Source organism: Mercenaria mercenaria, chromosome 10 (genome assembly GCF_021730395.1).
Source record: "Mercenaria mercenaria strain notata chromosome 10, MADL_Memer_1, whole genome shotgun sequence".
Classification (NCBI taxonomy): Eukaryota; Metazoa; Mollusca; class Bivalvia; order Venerida; family Veneridae; genus Mercenaria; species Mercenaria mercenaria.
In genome coordinates this window covers 8295395-8318642 of record NC_069370.1, presented here as the reverse complement: position 1 = coordinate 8318642, position 23248 = coordinate 8295395, and the positions used below count along the sequence as shown (strand labels likewise).

General features: G+C 36.8%; 1 protein-coding gene across 2 annotated transcripts in view; it reads right to left on the bottom strand.

Moving 5' to 3' along the window:
- The window catches only part of LOC123559999 (uncharacterized), a 70740-nt gene that overhangs the window by 6262 nt on the left and 41230 nt on the right, over nt 1-23248 (bottom strand). For both annotated transcript variants that reach the window (XM_053552232.1, XM_053552233.1), the window contains exons 2-5: nt 17519-17734; nt 17129-17209; nt 10420-10593; nt 1736-1834 (exon numbers count right to left, since the gene is read on the bottom strand). In XM_053552232.1, the coding sequence (XP_053408207.1) occupies nt 1736-1834; nt 10420-10593; nt 17129-17209; nt 17519-17734 (570 nt within the window). The remainder of the gene's footprint in view (nt 1-1735; nt 1835-10419; nt 10594-17128; nt 17210-17518; nt 17735-23248) is intronic.

Genomic DNA, 23248 nt, shown 5'->3' with positions numbered 1-23248 from the left:
TATCAGCTGGAATGTAAATTATAAATTGGTACATAAAGTATCTCCATTTTCCTTACAAAGTTAACAACTTGTAAGGTATCACACATATTTCAGTCGTGTGTAATGGTGTGTCTGCACTGTGTCTACAATGTGCCTACATAGTTAACAACTGAACTTCAATGAAAAGGCATGCCATTTAATATACTAGTAGTCATATGTTACCAACGTACAAACTTAACATACTGAAAGAACGTGTTTTGTCAAACCCTCTTCAATATTACTCAATATTTACATAAGATTTTGGAATGCATTTTCCGGCAAGTAGGGAACAATTTGTGCACCACTTGTTACAGATTTGTTTTAGATTTAATGGAATATATTTTATGTTTATACTTTGTCCCTGATACACAGGCAAACGTTTTACATGCCTGCGACTATGGAAAAGTCTGGAGGTTAAGACTGAGGTTAAGTGCACAACATTGACTAGCTTAAATTACCCGGTGTTTTTATTGTAACTTACTGTTCCAAGGCGATACACTCGTCCTCGTTGTCTGTATTTTTTACTTTGTGTGTGCATGTGTGCGTGGGTGCGTGTAAGTCGTTCCATGCACCTCTGTGAGTTACGATTTTGGGAGGCTGCAGTGTTTGATCGTTGGAAATATATCTTTGCTTTTTATAATAAGACATTTGTGTGTATTGTGTTGTCTACTCTTTACCATTGTTTGGTATCACCCGATTAAAAAATAAAGATATGCAATATGGTGTATTCATGTTATTAGAATACTGAACAAATGGTTTATGCAAATAAGACTGCGGCATGGAATGTGCTATTTTACAGCATCCAAATACGGATCAGCTGGTTAAGAAAACCCTGAAATACTTGCCGGTCGCATCCACACTGAACAATTTTCTAGACTTAACAAAAAATGATGGCACATGATACTGAACAAAAAGCTTAATGCCACCTGAGACTGAAACAAATTGTTATGTAAACACTGCATTACGACAAATTTGAAAACTTTCAGTAAAACTTTCACTTAAGTGTGTCGAAAAATGTTAGAAATGATAAGCTGCATGTTTAAGTCAAAAGAAAACCTTTGTTCTGTTTTAATAATAATATTTAGGCAGTGGTTAAGATGGAAGAGTTTGATTTGGGAGAACTGAAAAAAAGGTCCGAAAAGGTTACCGAATTGGGTGTTTTGCCAGTAATTGCATCAAAAGAAGCTGTATAATTCTAATAATGTCGTTTAAATTCTCTATACATAACAGTAACTTTTTTAAAATTAATTTTCATATGATATGGTAATGATTAAACTTACTACATTTCATGTATTGTGTGATTTAGTTTTCCTTTCACGACCTGCCTTACGGTTACATTAATAGGAAACATAAAAGTAAAACATTTAATCGCCATTTCTTATCGAGACAGTTGTAGCATATCAGCATGATCAGTAAAATAAAACTTAATTTCGTTGCACCGAAATGGCTATAAGAACTCCAATTTTGAGGACTGACTCAACCTCAAAATCCAGAAAATTAGTCTTCCATTATTAGCAATTATTTCACTGTACCACATTGCACAATACTGCCTTCCGATGTGTTTCAGGCGCAACAGTTCGCCAGTACGTGGTACAAAATGCACGTATACTATATACAAATATTATGTTTCATTTCTCGTGCACCATTACAACTTTTCATTAATAAAATTTTTGTTCTGTTTTAAATAGTTTTCGGGAAATAAAGCTTTAAAGCTCACCTGGTATACAAAATGTACTGTGTTGTTTGTTACAGTCGTCCGTCCGAAGTTTTCCATTTTCATCCAGCAATAAACATCGAACACTCAGAATATTGTTTTCTTAAACAGTAATAATAAGTGATTACATTTCTTAGGAAAAACTAATGTATTTGTTGTAAGCGAGATGTTCTAAGTTTTCTTATCCTGTAGTTCGTTATACAATCTAATGATTGGTCTTATCTATACTGAAAGATGCATAAATATATGAAGGATGAATAATAAGCAAATATTCATCATTTTTATCCTAATTAACCTCGGGATAAGTATGCATTTAACGATTAATTATGTACTTGTACATGTATATTTAAAAAAATGTAATTATCATAAATTACGTCCTAAGGGGACAGCTGTATCAACCTGTTAACATGGAACAGAATTAGGGCAAAAACTGCATTGTGCTTTCGTACATTCAATCTTGCGATTTACATGTATGCATTTGTGATTCTCATGTTCACATGCTTCCTTCTTACATTCCATTTTGCTTTGTTACATGACCATTTGTGCATCCTATGTTTGCGTGTTTCTCTCTGAGATTCATGCATGCTTAATTCTGGGAAATTATCTGTGCTTGCTTCATTTTTCTAAAATATTCGTGTTGCTTTCGGACATGCTATAATCTGACAAACTACATCCATCATTCATCTTATTTACTAGTGGTTACTTGCATTAGGTCTTCTTTGGAGCGTCAATGGTGTATGCTAATTGATGAAAAGAACATAAGTGGTTGCTTAAATGTTTAAATGCAAGGAGTTTTGACGCTTACATATAAATTTAGCTGTGGGTTATGATGCATTGTGACAACATACATTTTTACATTCTCAAATTCTTGTTCAAGTGGAGATAACCCCCTTGTACTAAAGTACGGAAACACACGAACTGTACCGAGAGTGTTAAGACTACACGTCCGGTAACCGGACAAACAACAAAATTAGGAGGAGGTTATCGAGTGACTGTAACTTTCTCCATCTTAGGCACTAACCTATTATTCTATTTATCTTGTCATTACTTCATTTTCCGATATTTGGCAATTTATTTTACAAAAATAAGTCTGCGACAACCGCTTTAATGACGTCATATTCGTAATGACGTCACTTATATAATGACGTGATTACCGGCAAAATCGCAATAACTTCTTCGTTTTTGAATAAAAACTCAGTATTTGACCACTCATTTTCTTAGTTCGGACATTTCCAACACAATGATGATGGTTTCGTTGCAAAATTTCTTATGACAACAATATCGATCATAAAAACAAAGAGAAATATCAAAGAGGGAATGCCACGCACCAAAAGCGCAGCCTCCTCAAAACGAACCCCCCAGCACGCAAACGCGTGCACCACACACACACACACACACACTCAAAGCTTACACATCAGGACAAAACGAACAACACACACACATAAGGTCACATGATCAACTGACCGTATATCACTGGTCACATGATCAACTGACGGTATATCAAGAAAAATATACGGCACCCTGATATCTGGTCGAAAATACTGCAAGTGACAGGATAAATTCTTATCTGAATCCAAGTGAAACAAGTCAAATGGTTTATCGCGGCCAGAAATTTGTACAAACCGGACAGAAGTTGCGAAATTGTCATTTGTGCAGGAAAGAAGCGTTTACCGTAATGTCCAGTACTGGACAGGTATAGTGACCATGCACGGACACAGCCAATTTTCTCAGAGGGGGGCCGATCCCCTTGCCCCCCCCCCCTCGCCCCTGGACATTTTGAAATTTAGCAGTTCATTTTTTGCATTCTGGGACAGTTTTATGGACTAACCTGTTAAATTTGGGAAAATGATAAAATCAAGCTTTCTTGAAGGTAAAATTCTTAGTTTCTTTTAGATAAATAATATGAATTATGTCGGGGTCGTATGTAGCAGCAGCCGCATATACTTTACATGCAGTCCTAATGTTGCCTTTTTCGAAAAACATTTTCTTTCCTTCTTTCCTTTTTAGCTCACCTGAGCAATGCTCAGGTGAGTTTTTCTGATCGCTCGATGTCCGGCGTCCGTCGTCTGTCTGTCTGTCTGTCGTCTGGTGTCTGTCGTCTGTCGTCTGTCAACATTTAGCTTGTGTATGCGATAGAGGCTGTATTTTTCAATTAATCTTCATGAATATTGGTCAGAATGATAACCTTGATGAAATCTAGGCCGAGTTCGAAAATGGGTCATCTCGGGTCAGAAACTAGGTCACTAGGTCAAATCAAAGAAAAACCTTGTGTATGCGATAGAGGCTGTATTTTTCAATTAATCTTCATGAGTATTGGTCAGAATGATAACCTTGATGAAATCTAGGCCGAGTTCGAAAATGGGTCATCTCGGGTCAAAAACTAGGTCACTAGGTCAAATCAAAGAAAAACCTTGTGTATGTGATAGAGGCTGTATTTTTCAATTGATCTTCATGAATATTGGTCAGAATGATTGCCTTGATGAAATCTAGGCCGAGTTCGAAAATGGGTCATCTGTGGTCAAAAACTAGGTCACTAGGTCAAATCAAAGAAAAACCTTGTGTATGCGATAGAGGCTGTATTTTTCAATTATTCTTCATGAGTATTGGTCAGAGTGATAACCTTGATGAAATCTAGGCCGAGTTTGAAAATGGGTCATCTCGGGTCAAAAACTAGGTCACTAGGTCAAATCAAAGAAAAACCTTGTGTATGCGATAGAGGCTGTATTTTTCAATTGATCTTCATGAATATTGGTCAGAATGATTGCCTTGATGAAATCTAGGCCGAGTTCGAAAATGGGTCATCTGGGATCAAAAACTAGGTCACTAGGTCAAACCAAAGAAAAACCTTATGTATGCGATAGAGGCGGTATTTTTCAATTGATCTTCATGAATTTTGGTCAGAATGATTACCTTGATGAAATCTAGGCCGAGTTCGAAAATGGGTCATCTGGGGTCAAAAACTAGGTCACTAGATCAAATCAAGGAAAAACCTTGTGTATGCGATAGAGGCTGTATTTTTCAACTGATCTTCATGAAATTTAGCCAGATTGATTACCTTGATAAAATCTAGGCCGAGTTCGAAAATGGGTCATCTGGGATCAAAAACTAGGTCACTAGGTCAAATCGAAGAAAAACATTGTGTATGCAATAGAGGATGTAGTTTTCAATTGATCTTCATGAAATTTGGTCAGGATGACTGCCTTGATGAAATCTAGGTCGAGTTTGAACATGGGTCATCTGAGGTCAAAAACTAGGTCACTTGGTCAAATCAAAGAAAAAACTTGTGTATGTGATAGAGGCTGTATTTTTCAATTGATTTTTATGAAATTTGGTCAGGATGATTGCCTTAATGAAATCTAGGTCGAATTTGAATATGGGTCATCTGAGGTCAAAAATTAGGTCACTTGGTCAAATCAAAGAAAAAACTTGTGTATGTGATAGAGGCTGTATTTTTCAATTGATCTTCATGAATTTTGGTCAGAATGATTGCCTTGATAAAATCTAGGTCGAGTTTGAACATGGGTCATCTAGGGTCAAAAACTAGGTCATATCTAAGAAAATGCTTGTTTTATTGCAAGAGACCAATTTTTTGGTCCAATCTTAATGAAAATTGGTCAGAATATTTGTTTCCATGAAATCACTAGGTCAAACATGTTTTACACTGTTATGGTGTGTTTCTTAGGTGAGCGACCTAGGGCCATCTTGGCCCTCTTGTTTAAAGATTTTCCAGAGGGTGTCCGGACCCCCGGTACCCCCACTCTGGATCCGCGCATGGTGACATATCATGCTTTCTGTTTATGCAGGTAAACTTGTGTTTGGTTAAATTTCAACAGAGCACAATTGTCTGAACAGTGTACAAACTCATTACTGTTTTTTCGGGCAAGGGTGGAAAAAATGTGGTAAACAATGAAAGCAGTAACAGTTTTATTAAAAAAAATAAACAATGAGACAAACATTTCCAACATCTTGGACGGTTCAAAAATCCCATGTTAAACATACGATAAAGCCCGAAACGCGTGAAAATGTTCCGAATGTAAATCGGGTGAAATAGACGCTCGTATAGTTAGATTATGCGTCTAGATTGATTAAACTGGGCGAGTCTACTTACTTATTACTTGAGGATGAAAAAAAACGTGTTTTTTAAATGTTGCTCTTAAACAAGGGTGGCGGTTGAACTACTAAAAGTACAACAACAGTTAATTCACAACAAATCGTACGGTATGTTTTTATAATCAGTAGAAGCTAGTCGTATTTACGCTTATGAGACCTGTTTCACCCATAAAGTAAAGAATTGACAGGTCCATCATGAAATATTTTCCCCAGCGTGCAAATACTTGACCTATTCAATATGATCGCTGCCTCATCGGCCGCGATCAATAAGCATTGTTTTCGAAACACTACCTTTACTATTGTGTAGTTAGCAGATATTTATAGCGCGCATTAAATAGCCTACACAACAAAATTATGTCAACTGAATTAATTGCCTCCCCACATATGCAGACGAGCGTATATTTGATAGCCTTAAATTGAGATGTAATGTAGCGCTATATCTGTATCAGTTTTTTTACTTTATAACTTACGACTAAAATTTTACTCGGCCAACGCATAACCAAAACTTTTTAAGTTCAACACATATTACATTATTAACAATTAAAATGGAGATTTTCAATGGATAGTAAACGTAGCTGCCTGTCAAAAAAGTTGCTTTTAAATGCCGCTTTTAACAAGAGCTGTCCGTAAAACAGCCAATGCTCGACTATTCAGATTGTTGTCCCAGAAGCAGGAATATTATTTTAAATGTTAAAATATCTATAGAGTTTCAATCCAGTATCTCCATTTAAGGTTTGGAGGTAGTAACTTGTAAGCAAAACTTTAATCAGGATTTTCTAAGTCTAAAAAGGGGCATAATTTGACCAAAATACATGTCAGAGTTATGGGACTTGATGCTATCACCTAGTTTTATAACTTCAAAGACATATGCGAAGTTTCAATTAAATATCTGCATTAGTTTTGGAGATAGTAACTTGCACGCAAAACTTTAACCAGGATTTTCTTACTCCAAAAACGGGCATAATTTGGCCAAAATACAGGTCAGAGTTATGGGACTTGATGCTATCACCTAGTTTTATAACCCCGAAGACACATGTGAAGTTACAATTCAATATCTGCATTAGTTTTGGAGATAGTAACTTGCACGCAAAACTCTAACCAGGATTTTCTACGTCTAAAAGGGGGCATAATTTAGCCAAAATACATGTCAGAGTTATGGGACTTGACCTAGTGAGGTTGGTAATTGACCCACAAAAAGAAAAAAAAGTTTAAAAGCTATATGCCTTAAAGTAATAGCTATATGTACTTGCAAGCAAACCTTTAACCAGGATTTTCTAAGTCTAAAATGGGGAATAATTTGGCCAAAATACATGTCAGATTTATGGGACTTGATGCTATCACCTAGTTTTATAACCCCGAAGACACGTGAAGTTTCAATTAAATATCTGCACTAGTTTTGGAGATAGTGACTTGCCCGCCAGACTTTAACAAGGATTTTCTAAGTCCAAAAGGGGGCATTATTTGGCCAAAATGCATGTCAGATTTATGGGACTTAATGCTGTCACCTAGTTTTATAACCTAGAAGACACATGCAAAGTTTCAATTCAATATCTGCATTAGTTTTGGAGATAGTAACTTGCATGTAAGACTTTAACCAGAATTTTCTAAGTCCAAAAGGGGGCTTGATTTGGCCAAAATACATGTCAGAGTTATAGGACTTGACCTAGTGAGGTTGGTAATTGACCTAGAAAAAGGAAAAAAAGTTTCAAAGATATATGCCTTTAAATGATAGCCTTATGTACTTGCATGCAAAACTTTAACCAATGCGTGACGCCGACGCCGACGCCAACGCCAGGGTGAGTAGAATAGCTAACAAGAGGGTCATGATGACCCTGAATCGCTCACCTGAGTATATTGAACCACATGTTTCAAATGACAAACTGATGCTAAAATATTAGAAAGCAGATCAGTAGGTCACATTTATAGTCACTGAAAGACAGTTTAAAGATTGGTGTGCAAAACTGTACATGTCATCCAAATTTCAAGGCTGGATCTTAAACTAGAGTGGTCACAAGCGAAAGTTTACGCACGGACACACGGACGACGTAGACCTACTGACCTAGTTTTTTTTGACCGCACGTGACCCAGTTTCGAACTTGACATAGATAGCATCAAGGTGAACATTACGACCAATTTTCATGAAGATCCATTGAAAAATATGGCCTCTAGGGAGGTCAAAAGGTTTTTCTATTTTTAGACCTACTGACCAAGTTTTTGACCGCAGTTGACCCTGTTTCGAAGCTGACCTAGATATCATCAAGATGAATATTCAGACTAACTTTCATACAGATCCCATGAAAAATATCGCCTCTAGAGAGGTCACAAGGTTTTTCTATTATTTGACCTAATGACCTAGTTTTTTATGGCACGTGACCCAGTTTCGAACTTGAACTAAATATCATCAAGGTGAATATTCTGACCAATTTTCATGAAGATCCATGAAAAGTATGGCCTCTAGAGAGGTCACAAGGTTTCTCTATTTTTAGACCTACTGACCTTGTTTTTGACCGCACGTGACCCAGTTTCGAACTTGACCTAGATATCATCAAGGTGAACATTCTGACCAATTTTCATGAAGATCCATTGAAAAATATGGCCTCTAGGGAGGTCACAAGGATTTTCTATTTTTAGACCTACTGACCTAGTTTTGGACTTGACCTAGATATCATCAAGATGAACATTCTGACCAACTTTCATAAAGATTCCATGAAAAATGTGACCTCTAGAATGGTCACAAGCAAAAGTTTACGCACGGACGCACGCACGAACGACGGACCCCGCGCGATCACAAAAGCTCACCTTGTCACTTTGTGACAGGTGAGCTAAAAACGAGTGGTATCTCAATTGACCTAATGCAATAAATAAGATGCGTACATGTTTCATGATACACAGGCCTTTTCGAACTTGATTACCGGACGCCTAGACAAATCAAACAGGTTAGGTCCGGTCACCGGACACATAACCAAAATGCGCAGTGTCGTATTTTTTCCGTGACTTAGCGGATGCTTCCGAGCACGAATATAAAAGCGCCCTCTGGTATCATAATGAGAAATGTACATTATGGTAACCTCATTATGCTTAGTGCTATGCTGCATTCTGCATTGTGACAAGTGAGACTGTGTTTGTTTAAAACTTTGTTAGCTGTTAATGCGTACAAGTAAGCAGATTCAACCTGTCCAGGAGCCACTTCTGTCCATATCATCAGCATATAGACAACATAAACACATGGGGAGGGTGTGTCTAGGTTAACAACAAGCTAATACACCGAGTGATGCATGTCACATTGCAGCATGACCGAAATCAATAATATCATAGACTTATGATGATGTAACCATGATATTAAAAAGAAACAATTAAGCATGTATGAATGTCAGAAAGGAACACGTAAACATAGGATGCACAAATGGTCATGTAACAATGCAAAATGGCATGTCCGAAGGAAGCATGTGAACATGAGAATAACGAATGCATATATGTAAAACGCAACATTGGATATACGAAAGCACAATGCAGTTTTTGCCCTAATTCTGTTCCATATGTTTAGTTGGCATATAATACTTTATGAAATTTTATTCGCTAATATCTTATTTGTATTTTGATTATGATATATAGAAAACAATTTTGGAAAGGTGTTTTAAGTCTGTGAAACTTATGAAACAAAACTAACGTAATATATAGGCTACAAAAAGATAAAGATCAACAAAGGAAATAAAACAACTTGCCCATTATAAAGTTTTTACTTACAAGGGATGCACACTTATACCCAACATTCTTACGGAATTGTACACTCTAGTCCCTGCTTGAGGGAACCATGTCACCACTTTATAAAAATAAGTATGATTTATTTCAATCTTATGTTTTTTTGTTTTTTTTTGTTTTTTTTTTTGTTTTGGGTTTAACGCTGTTTTTCAACAGTATTCCAGTTATGTAACAGTTATGCGGGCATTTGACCTGACCAGTGTTCCTGTATTCTGTACCAGTAGCAATCTGTTCTCCGCAATTAACTGCCAACTTCCCCTCATGAATCAGAAGGGGAGGACGAATGATTTCAGACACAATGTCTTCTATCAAATCGTCACGGAGAACATACGCCTCTTCCGGGGCTCGAACTCACGACCCCGCGATCCGTAGATCTGCGCTCTCCAACAGAGCTAGGTGGGTGGACTTTCAATTTCATTACCTTGTTGTATAGTCACTGCATATATAAGGGTATAAAATGAATTTGAAGACAGATATCAAAAATTTGTGACCCAGTTCCTCCAGCAGGAAATACTATATAAAATGTAGTAAAAAATTGGGTACAGGGGGTCATTCCTAACTGTAGGCCTTGTCCAAAAATTATTAGTGGGTAAGATACTTCATTACCTTCAGTGACTGATATCTGTTTGTAGTCACAAAAACTATGTTCACTTTAATTTATCTATTTAGATGTTTAAAGGGTCTGTCCAAAAAGATATGAGCAGCGTTACACGGCATCACCCTGAAGAAAATAGATAACTGCAAGTTTACAGTGCAGACAATGCTCTTTAATTAAGCACTAGCTGCTGCTTTAATGAAGTAAAAGTAGTAATATTTACCATGAAGAAATTCACTTTCATTTCGAACTTTAGCCCAACGTGAAAGATTCATATATAGACTTTGAGCCAATGCACCGAGTTCATCTGGATATATTTCCGGTGCACGAAAGTCCATTTGGTACCCGTCTTTGCATTTTTTTTTTGCCATTATATAAGGTGTGCAGCACTGTATCGCTGAAGAACAGCAACATGCTTTAATGATATTCATGTTGGAATGATATGAAACAAGTTTACAAGATTTTATTGTGTTTGGCCTACTAAACATGCTTTTAAGTAAATAATGAAAACAGCCAATTACTTATTACGAGAGGAATTCAGAAAATCTTGGGTCTGTCGATATGAAATATAGAAAATACTGCTTACACTGCTCCCTCAAAATATTCACGCTTAACAGAATCCGGCCTTTCAATGGATTGTGAGAGTTATATCCCTTGATATGTCGGTCTGTTTTTGAGATGAAAAATAATAAAAAATGGAATTTATTATGGCATGTCAAACGTTGCTTAATTATATAATCTATTTTATTATTATTGTATGTCTGGTATTGTTATGCAATGTCGTGTCATTCATATTCTAAATTTTGCTATTGTTATTTATATATGTCGTTATTCTTAGTGCATGTTCGATATTCTTATTGTTATTCTATATTTCGTCATTGTTATTGTATCTTTGATATTGTTATTCAATGTCGTGCCATTCATTTTCTAAGTCTTACCATTGTTATTGTATATGTCGTTATTCTTATTGTATGTTCGACATACATAAGGTATAAGTCATTATTGTAAATTCTATATTTCGTTATTGTTATTGTATCTTTAACATTGTTATTTTATATTGTTATTCAATGTCATGTCATTCATAGTCTAAGTCTTACCATTGTTATTGTATATGTTGTAATTGTATGTTCGATATTCTTATGGTAAAAGTCATTACTGTTGTTCAATATCTGATGATTCTATTTACAAAACGTGACATTCATATTCTATATTATGTGATTGCATTTGTATATCGTAGCTGTGCTATTTATATCCCTCAGAATGATGTAATTATTTCCCATATTTTGTAAAAGGCTTTTCATTGGCTAGTCATAAACGAAAGTAGACCACGTTTCCGTCGAGAAATGGAGAGAACATATTCTTACTTTTACGGTTTGGTCAGTACCAGATTGTTAATAATGTTTATCATTGCTGATTTTGTTTTCTTGCCATTTTAATGCATGTCGGTTCCTAAGAGAAGCCACTTTTTCTATTAATTCTATTTTAAGTAACAATCACCTAGGTGACCTTGACCTGACCCCAGCCAAAAGAATTCCCCAAGTGGTTTGGTGAACCCAATACCCCTTACGGTTCAAAAGTTAATTAAAAAGATAAGAATTGTAGATTACTTCTACTTTAAGAAATAATAACCTTTACCTTTGAGGTAGGGGTCTAGGTTTTGCGCATGACACGTCGTCTGATTATGGGGAACATCTGTGCCAAGTAATACTAAAATCACTTGATAAATGACAGAGTCGTGGACCGGACACAGAATTGCATTGAAAAAACAACAACATTTTACCTATGACCTCTTAGTGTGACCTTGACCTTTCAGGTAGGGGTCTGGGTTTTGCGCATGACACGTTATATTAAAGAACCCTTGATGAATGACAGAGTTATGGGCCGGACATGAAATTGCATAAAAACTCCTTTTTCCATTTGACCTCAAAGTGTGACCTTGACCTTTAAGCTAGAGGTCCGAGTTGTGCGCATGACACGTCGTCTGATTATGGGGAACATCAGTGTCAAGTAATATTAAAATCCCTTGATGAATGACAAGAGTTATTGACCGGACACGAAATTGCGAGAAAAAGCCCAGTTTACCTTTTACCAGTGTGACCTTGACCTATGAGATTGGGGTCTGGGTTTGCGCAAGACATGTCGTCTGATTATGGGGAACATTTGTGCCAAGTAATATCAAAATCCGTTGATGAATGACAGAGTTATGGACCGGACACGAAATTGCGGACGGACGGAATGACAGATGCAATAACAATATCAAAATATAGAATAACAATAATGACTTTTATCATAAGAATATCGAACATACAATAAGAATAACGACATATACAATAACAATGGTAAGACTTAGAATATGAATGACATGACATTGAGATACACTAATAATGATCATACATATATAATTCAGCAACGTTTGATATGCCATAATGTATGATTATATGATCATATGAGTGATTTAATTTGGACTAATTTCGGATAGAGATCATCAGTGAAATATCCTTAAAAACGGAATATGGTGTTAGTGCAAATAAATGGGTAAAAAACGTTTTTTAGACAATAACCCCTCGGAAAAATCGGCGGAAATTCAAACAAAGAACACTAGAAGTAAAAATCGCTCAGATACGACTAATAATTCAAATACAAAAAAAATGAATACACAAAGTGGAAGTGGTCAAAACAGTCAAGGCTATAGTCAGCAGATGCTTCAAACACCAGGTAATGGTGACTTTATTATGACCACTTTTTCAAGTACCTCCATTATATGATGGATCCTGGGTCACCTGTTATGAACTAGTAACACAATCAGAACATTGGAAAGCCAATAAACGCTGACTATAGATTAGCCAAAAGGCGAACTAAACAAAATTTCATCAGGCTCAAAAAAATGCATAACATTCAAAACATTCTCCTAAATTATTTTGGAAAATGAAATAAGAAAATTTAAGAATAAGAATTCTAAAGGTAAAGTCTCTAACTCATTTTATGAACTTATGAAGATGCTTTTGTTAATGATGATGTTAAGAAGCTTATATAAACAGAGATGACATAATTTTTAATCACGTTGAAATGCTTGACTCAGAAATCGTCTAAATCTATATCTTCTTTAAATAGAAACAAAAGTGGAGGTTATGATCTACTTTTACCTGAAATATTCATTGAAAGCAACAACGTATTATCACCAACTTTATATATGATGTATTGTGTAAATATAAATTTACTTGTTTGTTTGTTTGTTTTGGGTTTAACGCCGTTTTTCAACAGTATTTCAGTCATGTAACGGCGGGCAGTTAACCTAACCAGTCTTCCTGGATTCTGTACCAATACAAACCTGTTCTCCGCAAGTAACTGCCAACTTCCCCACATGAATTAGTAGAGGTGGAGGACAAATGATTTCAGACATAATTATCAAATCGTCACGGAGAACATACGCCCCGCCCGGGGATCGAACTCGCGACTCCGCGATCCGTAGACCAACGCTCTCCATACTGAGCTAAGCGGGCGGGTAAATATAAATTTAAGTTGATATGACTTAATACGGTACATGCATTTGTATCTTTCTTTATCGATAGTATTGCCACGTTTATTATAATGTTATGCTTTTCAATTCACCTCTGTTAAGCAAACCACCAAAAGATGTGTTTTGGGCGATAAACATGTATATATGTTTATGCCAAAACATATTTTGACTTGAATTGACTTGACTTGAGTTGAGTGACCTAAAAGTCACATGGTATACTATGCAGACACTGAAATACTGCACTATCAAGGGCGTCTCTGAAATGATAGCGACGCCAAGACAGTATTTTTTTTTCAGCAAAGGAAAGAGAAACAAGAGGGTCATGATGACCCTGAATAGCTCACCTGAGTAATATGAGCCACATGTTTAAAATGGCAAACTGATGCTAAAATATTAGAAAGTAGGTCAGTAGGTCACATTCACGGTTACTGAGAGTCAGTTTTAAGACTGGTGTGAAAAACTGTACATGTCATCCAAATTTCAAGGCTGTATCTTAAAAACCAAGAAAGTAGGTCAGTAGGTCAAGGTCACAGTCAAGTGACCCCTAATCACTTCAGGTCATCAGGTAATTATGATTAAGCACTCTAGGAAATATGATTTGATAATTTTTGAAGTATTTATTCTTATATAACTCATATAACAAGTGACCCCTAGGGCGGGGCCTCTTTTCACCCCAGGGGCATAATTTGAACAATCTTGTATGAGATCCACTAAGCAATGCTACATACCCAATATCAAAGGCCTAGGCTTTGAACTTTCAGACAAGAAGATTTTTTCCCCTATAAATATGTCTATGTTAAATTTGGGAATCCAAGGGCTGGACCTCTTTTCACCCTAGGGGCATAATTTGAACAATTTGGGTAGAGGAACACTAGGCAATGCAACATACAAAATATCAAAATCCTCTGCCATGCAGTTTCAGACAAGAAGATTATTAAAGTTTTTTCCTATATAAGTCTATGTAAAACTTGGGACCCCCCGGGGCAGGGCCTCTTTTCACCCCAGGGGCATAATTTGAACAATTTTTTGTAGAGGACCATAAGGCAATGCAACATACCAAATATCAAAAGCCTAGGACCTGCAGTTTCAGACAAGAAGATTTTTAAAGTTTTTTCCTATATATCTAAAACTTGAGACCTCCCAGGGCAGGGCCTCTTTTCACCCTAGGGTTATAATTTGAATAATTTTGGTAGAGGACCATAAGGCAATGCTATACATACCAAAGATCAAAGGCATAGGTCTTGCGGTTTTAGACAAGAAGATTTTTAAAGTTTTTTCCTATATAAGTCTATGTAAAACTTGTGACCACCGGGGCGGGGCCTCTTTACACCCGGGGGGCACAATTTGAACAATCTTACTAGAGGACCATTAGATGATGTTACATGCCAAATATCAATGCTCTACGCCTTGCGGTTTTGGACAAGAAGATTTTTAAAGTTTTTCCTTTCGGTTGCCATGGCAACCAGAGTTCTGCATGGAATTCAATTCTTTGAACAATTTTGAAAGGGGGCCACCCAAGGATCTTTTCTGTGAAGTTTTGTTTAATTCTGCCCAGTGGTTTTCAAGAAGAATATTTTTTTAGAAAATGTTGACGGACGGACGACGCACGTCGCACGATGGACGACTGACGACGGACGACGGACATTGAACGGTCACAAAAGCTCACCATGAGCCTTTGGCTCAGGTGAGCTAAAAAGTCACAGAGACGTACCTCCGACAAATGTGGACCTGTAAATACTGCTGTACAATATTGCTGCATTGTAACAAATAAGACTGACGCCTCGTAACCAGTGTATGGGCAACGTTTTAAGTATGTTCTAACTAATGTTAGAATCTTGTCTCTGTAAAACTTTCCAGTAACAGATCTACCGGATGCACTGAGTATTTGCACATCAAGTGAATACATATACAGCATCTGAAAGCTGCGTCACCACCTCCATCTTAGGCCAAGTCCAACCTAAGATGGAGTCCAGCCGTCAACGAGTGTTTCGATCCCTAACTCGGGAATTGGGGTCCATAGTGGTGATCAAGTCACTGTATGTGTAGGGTTTTCAGCTACTTGTGTCTAGTCTTGTCCAAACCCAACGCTATGCTCTTTCAAAAGCCTGAGCTACTCTCTGGATTGCAGCCTCCAAAGGCACTGAACATCAGCCGCACTGATTGGGCGTGGAATTCTCGTGCTTCAACTTCAACTGGGAAGTTATTTACAATTGAACCCGTTTGCAACTTTGGGTTCTTTTTGTGATAACTGGTCGTTCTTGCCCTTTCCTATGCCGCTGTTTGCTATTTATCCGCCTGTGAGGTTCGAAATAATATATCCATGTCTCATCACCTATGAGAAGTTCATTTACCGTCCTTTCATCTGCATTTTCATAGATTTTAAAAAGTTTCTTGCAACATTGCACCCTTTGGGCTCTTTGGCCAAAATATTGGGTACCCAGCTTGCACATATCTTTGATAATTTCAAGCATTTAGTTATAACTTCATGAACACTTCCTGATGAAATGCCCACTGATATAGATATTTGGGGAATTGTGTATCTCGTGTCTTCTGCAAAAATGGCTGCTAACAGGAACAATGTTATTAGAGGATGCTCACGTTTTAGGGCGCCCTACACGAGTCTCGTTTATTAAATACCCTTACCCATCTATAAATTGTGTCTTTCAACAGTTTAAAATTCTTGCAGATTCTGCTTGTCTAGTATATTCACAGAACAACACATCTTTATGTATGACCGAATCTTGAGTATACTCTCTTCTAGAGTGAGGCGATTACTGATGATGATGATGATGATGATGATGATGATAATGATAATGACCTAATTTCCTTCCTATACCCTGAGCCTCCACGCTTAGGATAAAGTAACACCATTGTATACTTGTGTGGTGGGTTAAAACGCTTGTAACTAAGCTATAACAAAACCAATTGTGTTAAAATTTTCAGTGTACATGGCTCATGAAACCTCCTAGAAGTCCGTGAAAAAAGTCGTACTTGTACCACAAAAAGTATCTACGGAAGCACGTTAGTCTAAAATTCTTCTGAATTCCCCTCGTATATAAGTATAGCTACCATTAATTCAAAGGAAAGAAATAGATTGGATAGTTTTCTGTTTGATTATGTATGTCACAAGTATCAATATTATAGGCTAATATCTTTACACCATTCACGTATCCATACTTTTCTGTATTGCATACAGAGCTAAAATGAGTATGTTTTTGTCAATTAAAACAAAAATTTGACATTTTTATCAACCACATGCTTGCTTTTTTACAAAGAATATTTGAACAGAACATTTGAAAATTTCACAACTACTTACTTTCGATACGTTTGAGAGCGTTCCATTTACTTAATAATTGTAAAATTCTAAAATTGCAATTGAAAAAATAATGAAAACATGCGAGTAAAATACACTTACTGATAGTGCCGTTTGGCGCAGCGCATGTATAAGCATTAGAACGATTGTAGATACCATTACTTCTTATACGGAATGTTTTTCCTGAGAATAAAAAATACCATACACTCTCTTATAGTAAATACTCTAGAAGTTTTGATGGGAGTACTATAATAAGTCTCTTATGGATTAAACTTAACAAACCCTAAATGAACCGAACAGATATTTTGTTGACAGAAACCGGTACATAATACACGTATATCATTTACACGCTTACAAACATAGTCTTTCCTGAACCAATATATGTATGATCACACATTTCAAATCATCCAAATCAAATCAAATCCTATGATGCATTATCACTAAGTTAAACATTGTCTTAATTTTAACGAAATTTATAACACAAGCAGATACCTGAGTTCTTTAGTGTTACTTCAAACGCATATGTCCACACTGGCAAATCAGAGGTAACATTGTATTCTCCTTCATCTATATCGTCAGCTGAAGCCATTGTTAGATTGTGCACGTTTTTACATTCGTTAAATCCGGAAAACCAAGTATTCAGAGGGAGAACGTGATATCCAAGATTCGTTGAGTTTCCTGGATTGGCTATTACAGTTTCGTTGTTTGCTGTAAAAGGATTAAATAGTTCTTTCAAAACTTCTTCACGCAAAAAGTATTTATCTTTTTTGAAAATAATAGGGATAAGAAAAATACATGTTACATGAATTTGTTATGGATGATTCACGGATGGTTAAGTTTGGGATCAGAGGGGGAAGGGAGGAAGGTCATGCCATGAATATACTACCACTTTAGATTTCATACAGTTTGACGGGTTGTAGTGATGAATATAGCCAGTCTATCCCTCTGATCCGTGACATTCCGTGCAAAACATGGTTGCAAATTAATTAGATACATGTACACTACTGACTTGTGTACAAAATAAACACACTACAGCTAATGCGGTCTCTATCAAATCGAGTCTGCAATATTAACTATTAGCCTTGTTATCAGCGCTTCCGAGGGATCTACTTTCCAGATTTTGTTAATATATTATGTTATTATTAAGTTATTAAGTATATATCTATTTCAAGAATTTTACAAAAGCAGTTGATAATTTTAGGTTTTTATTTTTTAATAACATTCTTACATCTTTTAACGATGTTTCAGCAAATAACTTCTAATTTACACTATAGTATGTTCTTTGATTCTTATGCCTCGAAGGCGGGCATATTAAAATCGCCTTGTCCGTCCGTTCGACAGTAATTTTGTAAATTCTTGTCCGGGCTGTAACTCTGCCATCCATGAAGGAGTTTTGAAATAGTTTGGCATAAACATTAACCTTACTGAGACGACGTTTCGTATGTAATACTCAGACCCCTAGCTACAAGGTCAATTTTACACTTAAAAGTCAAACGTTAATAGGGTCTGTTGCGTGTCCGGTTCGTAACTTTGCCATTCATCAAGAGGTTTTGAAATTACTTAGCATAAATGTTTATCTTAATGAGACGACGTATCAGGGGCAAGACCCAGACCCCTAGCACCAAGGTCAAGGTCAGACTTAGAGTTCAAATGTTAACAGGATCTGTTTTGTGTCCATATTTCTGCCATCGATGAAGGGATTTTGGAATACCTTATCATAAATGGTAACCATAATCAGACAATGTATCATGCGCAAGTCCCAGATCCCTTGCTCCAAGGTCAAGGTCATACTTAGAAGTCATAGGTTAATAGAACATTTTTCGTGTCCGGTATATAACTCTGTTATCCATGAAAGGATTTTGAAACAACTTGGCGTAAATGTTTACCATAATGAGGCAATGTGTTACGCTCAAGACCCAGACCACTAGCTCCAAGATCAAGTTTACACTTAGAAGTCAAGTCAAAGTTTAATAGGTTTTCTTTCATGTCCGGTTCGTAACAGTGTCATTCATCAAGGAATTTCGAAATTACTTTGCATAAATATTCCCCATAACGAGAAAACGTGTCATACATAACAAAAAGACTCCCAGCTCTAAGGTCAAGGTCACATTTAGAGGTTGACTGTTTACATGGTGTGTTTCTTGTCCGTTCCATAACTCTTCCATCGATTAAGAGATTTTAAAATTACATGGCATAAACGTTCCCTATATTGAAATGACGTGTCGGACACAAGCCCAAGACCCCTAGCTTCAAGGTCAAAGTCGCACTTAGACTTAATTAACATTGTAACTTTCTTGTGCGGTGAATAACTCCACTATTCATCAGAAATTACTTGTCACAATTCTTCCCTATGATGAGCTGGTGTGTCATGCTCAAAACCTAGACCCTAGCTCCAAGGTCAAGGTTACCTTCGGAGAACTTGTTTAATCTGGTCGCAAAATAAGTCATACCTAAACTATTCTGGCATATTTTGCGCAGACAACTGTAGCATTTTTGGGCACACTTCGGGGGCGTCTGTCACCAATAGTGCCAGCTCTTATGTGAGCTTCAATTGTAAATACTTTGTATATTTTGAGAGTTATATATATACTTAAGGACAATGAAGACGCACGGTCGGGATAATTTACATTTTAACAAGGAAAATATTTTCTTATAAATATGTTTTCACAGTTTCATAAAACCGAATGCATTGTGGTCATTTAGATATCAAAATTATGAAAATTGATTGTATAGTAAAGAAGTTATTGCGTAATAAAGACAGTATCCCAAAAATCAAAAGTAACACTTTTGGCTAATTGTGATAAGATCACAACAGAAAACAGGATGAACCAATTCATTGTTACTTTATGAAATGAAATTATTTAATTTTTTAAACTGTTAATTATTAACTTGTTTTTCACACCTTTCTAGAAATGTTAGACACAAATGAGCAATTAAAATCTTTATGAAAATTAATATTAAACTATGTCAATGGTCAGTTTTAGAAATCGTAATGTTTTGTCAAAAGCTCTCATGGAAATTGCATGCACACACAATTTTCCTCTATAAAAGGTACTAAATTTGAAAAAAAAAACTTACTCAGACTTGCCAGCAAATTGTACGCAATGGTTCTACAAAGAAATAACCGCCGGGTAGCTTTAGGACAGATTCAGGCTGGTGTATCTTACCAACAAATCGCCAACCGTTTTGGTGTCCATCGGTCTACAATTTCGTACTACTGGTACTGTCAACGACCGACCGAGACCAGGTCAACGGAGGGTGACGACAGCACGCTAAGATATCAACATTCGCCTGGTACACATTGCCAATCGGTTTAGGACACCAGCAGAAACTGCTAGAACTATTCCAGGGCGCCGAAATCCGACGGTCTCTGCTCGCACCATTCGCCGACGTTTGAGGGATGCTGGTCTTCGATGTCACAGGCCATACCGTGGCCCACGCTTATTACCACGCCATATACTTGCAAGAAAACGCTGGGCAGCCGCCCATGCCAGTTGGCGCTTAAACAGATGGGACAGCGTTATTTTTTCTGACGAGACCAAAGTAATGGTCGACTCAAGTGACCGAAGACATCGTGTGTATCCCCACCGTGGTGAAAGGTTCAGGGATAGCTGTGTCGTGGAGGAGGAGCGCAGCGGACGAGCGTCGACTCTGATATGGGCAGGTATAACTGCAAACGACAGGACAGATCTTGTGTTCTTGGATCAAGGTGTGGGACGTGGAGGAAGAAGACGCCGCTTAGGATTGAATGCTCAACGGTACATTGATACCGTTCTGCAGCCTGTCCTAGTTCCATTCGTTCAGCAGCATCCTGGGACGTTATTTATGCAGGACACCTGCAAGACCGCACGTGGCGAGAGTATCCTTGAATTTTCTGCAACAAAACGGGGTACAGCTTCTTGCTAACTGGCCATCCATGTCTGCAGACTTAAACCCAATTGAACACCTTTGGGACCACTTAAAGCAGCGGATTCGGAAGAGACAGAACATTCGTGACGTACAAGGACTTCGGGTTGCACTACTGGCCGAATGGCGTCAGATTCCACAGGCGACTATCCGTACCCTAGTAAGGTGCATGAGGCGACGATGTACATCTGTAAGAGACGCTGATGGAGGACATCGTTTCTAAAGATCCCGACGGTGACATTACGAATAGACATTTATGAGTGACTTTGTTTTGGATTTTTAATTTGGGTTTTTGCCCTTGTTAAGTTTGCATTACTGTGATGAAAAAGTGTGATTTTGGGATTTTGGGATTTTCACCTTAGGTACTTCGATGGACTGGTGTACATTTGATTTTAAACATTTTGAATTATTTCCAGTTGTTCAGTTTGCGTTTTGTAATAAAGTTATGATATGTATCTGATGGAGTCGTTAGTGTTTTGTTTTCATGTAATAAAATGCATATAATGCGGGCGTGCGTTTTCATTGTCCTTAAGTATACTTGTATTTTTCCCTATAAAATGTCAAGGTCAGTAGTGGCTATTGTTAAGTTACCTTAAAGACACACCACAAAATAACTGTAATCTTTTGTATTTCAGTGATGGTAATAACACATTTTTATTTGGAGAAATGAGAAATAACAAGTATCTATTTACAATTTGACAGTAACAGATATAGGGCTAAGACAATGTATTTAATGTCTAAATATATTATTCAGTTAATGTAGTAGTATGCACGATTATTTGCACAAAGGTAAGTAGACCACTAGGTATTGGTGAGTCTTTAACACTTCTAATTTCTTGAATACCGATGGATAAAAATAAATGCTATAGCCTATAATTAACGGTTAATGCGAACACGATAATGTTACACACCGATAGCCACACGAGAACTACATGCAGATATAGACTTGCCACAGTTCGCTACTGCGAAAATATAAAGTGGTAATATTGGACTGGGAATTCATGGCATGTAAATAAGACAACTGGGTGTAAAGTACATTGCCAGAAAGTGTAAGAATCATTAATAAATTTGTTCCTTGTGCAGCCTTTTACAATAGTTGTTGCTTGATTGGCCTTCATTGAGTGCCTTTTACTCAAACTGTTTTGGGTGACCTCATACCATATTTGTTCCTCGGATGGTCTTTTGCCAAAATTGTTCACGTAACGACAGGCATTTCAATACTAGAAAACGGTATCTCATCCGTCTTTCTCTTTCACTTGAAATTGAACTAATAAATAATATTTTATGGATATGCTATATGCCCATATATATACCTTTCTTGTTAATTATATTTAATTTCATCTCTATAAAATAAGCTTGGTTATGTCACGGTATAGAACTTGAATATTAAAACGGGGAGATAGTGGGTAGGCGACCGAGTAGCTCAGTCGGTAGAAGATCGGAACGGTATTCCAAGGTCCCAGGTTTTAGCACCGGTCTGCCTGCACATTTTTCTATCTAGCTGCTATCAGGGAAGTGGGAGCTAGTTCCCGTATATGTTAATACCAGTTTAAGCTGTGAAACTCACATCTTTCTTTTTTGGCTTATTTTTGTCAAACCTTCGCCCTATTGATATGATATAGAAATGTTGAGTTCTCTATGTAATTTTATTTATCTTCACCATAAAGAATTGACTTTTTATAGCGTATATTTTTAGGCAAGACGACAGACGTCATGTATGTTTATTATCACAGTTCCAATGACACGAGGAAGACTAGACTAATCACTAGACTGATAAAAAGATACTTCTACACTTTTTTCTTTCTTGTTTCGTTTAATTCAATTCCGTAGAGACAAAAGCCAGTCTATTCTATGGATTTTCTTAGATGAATGACGTTAAAATATGATATTGGACATGAGATATACTGGCTCAGTTCACTATATTTAATCATAAATCATAAAATGTAAAAAAGATACATCATAGTCTAGGAGCTAGTCCAGAGGAAGACCAAAGGTCCGACTGTTACTGTTTGTTTAAGCACGCGTATGTATATATATAGGTAGAACCACAGAAGTTTTGCAAGCCAAAAAGTGGATATCTTCTCCAATAGAATTCGACAAAAGGGTTGAGCACACTGTGGCAAGAGATAGGCAAGCTTTAAAACAACTCAGCAATGGAACATCCTCCCCATTATACATTACTGATATAGTTGGTTTAAACAATATTTATTTTCAGCAGATATACAGCAAGCAGCATATATTTACAGAAATCAAGGATTGAGTAGAAAGCTAAGCTTATTTAGAAACGCGTTCCTTACTGATATAATTATTAAGAGG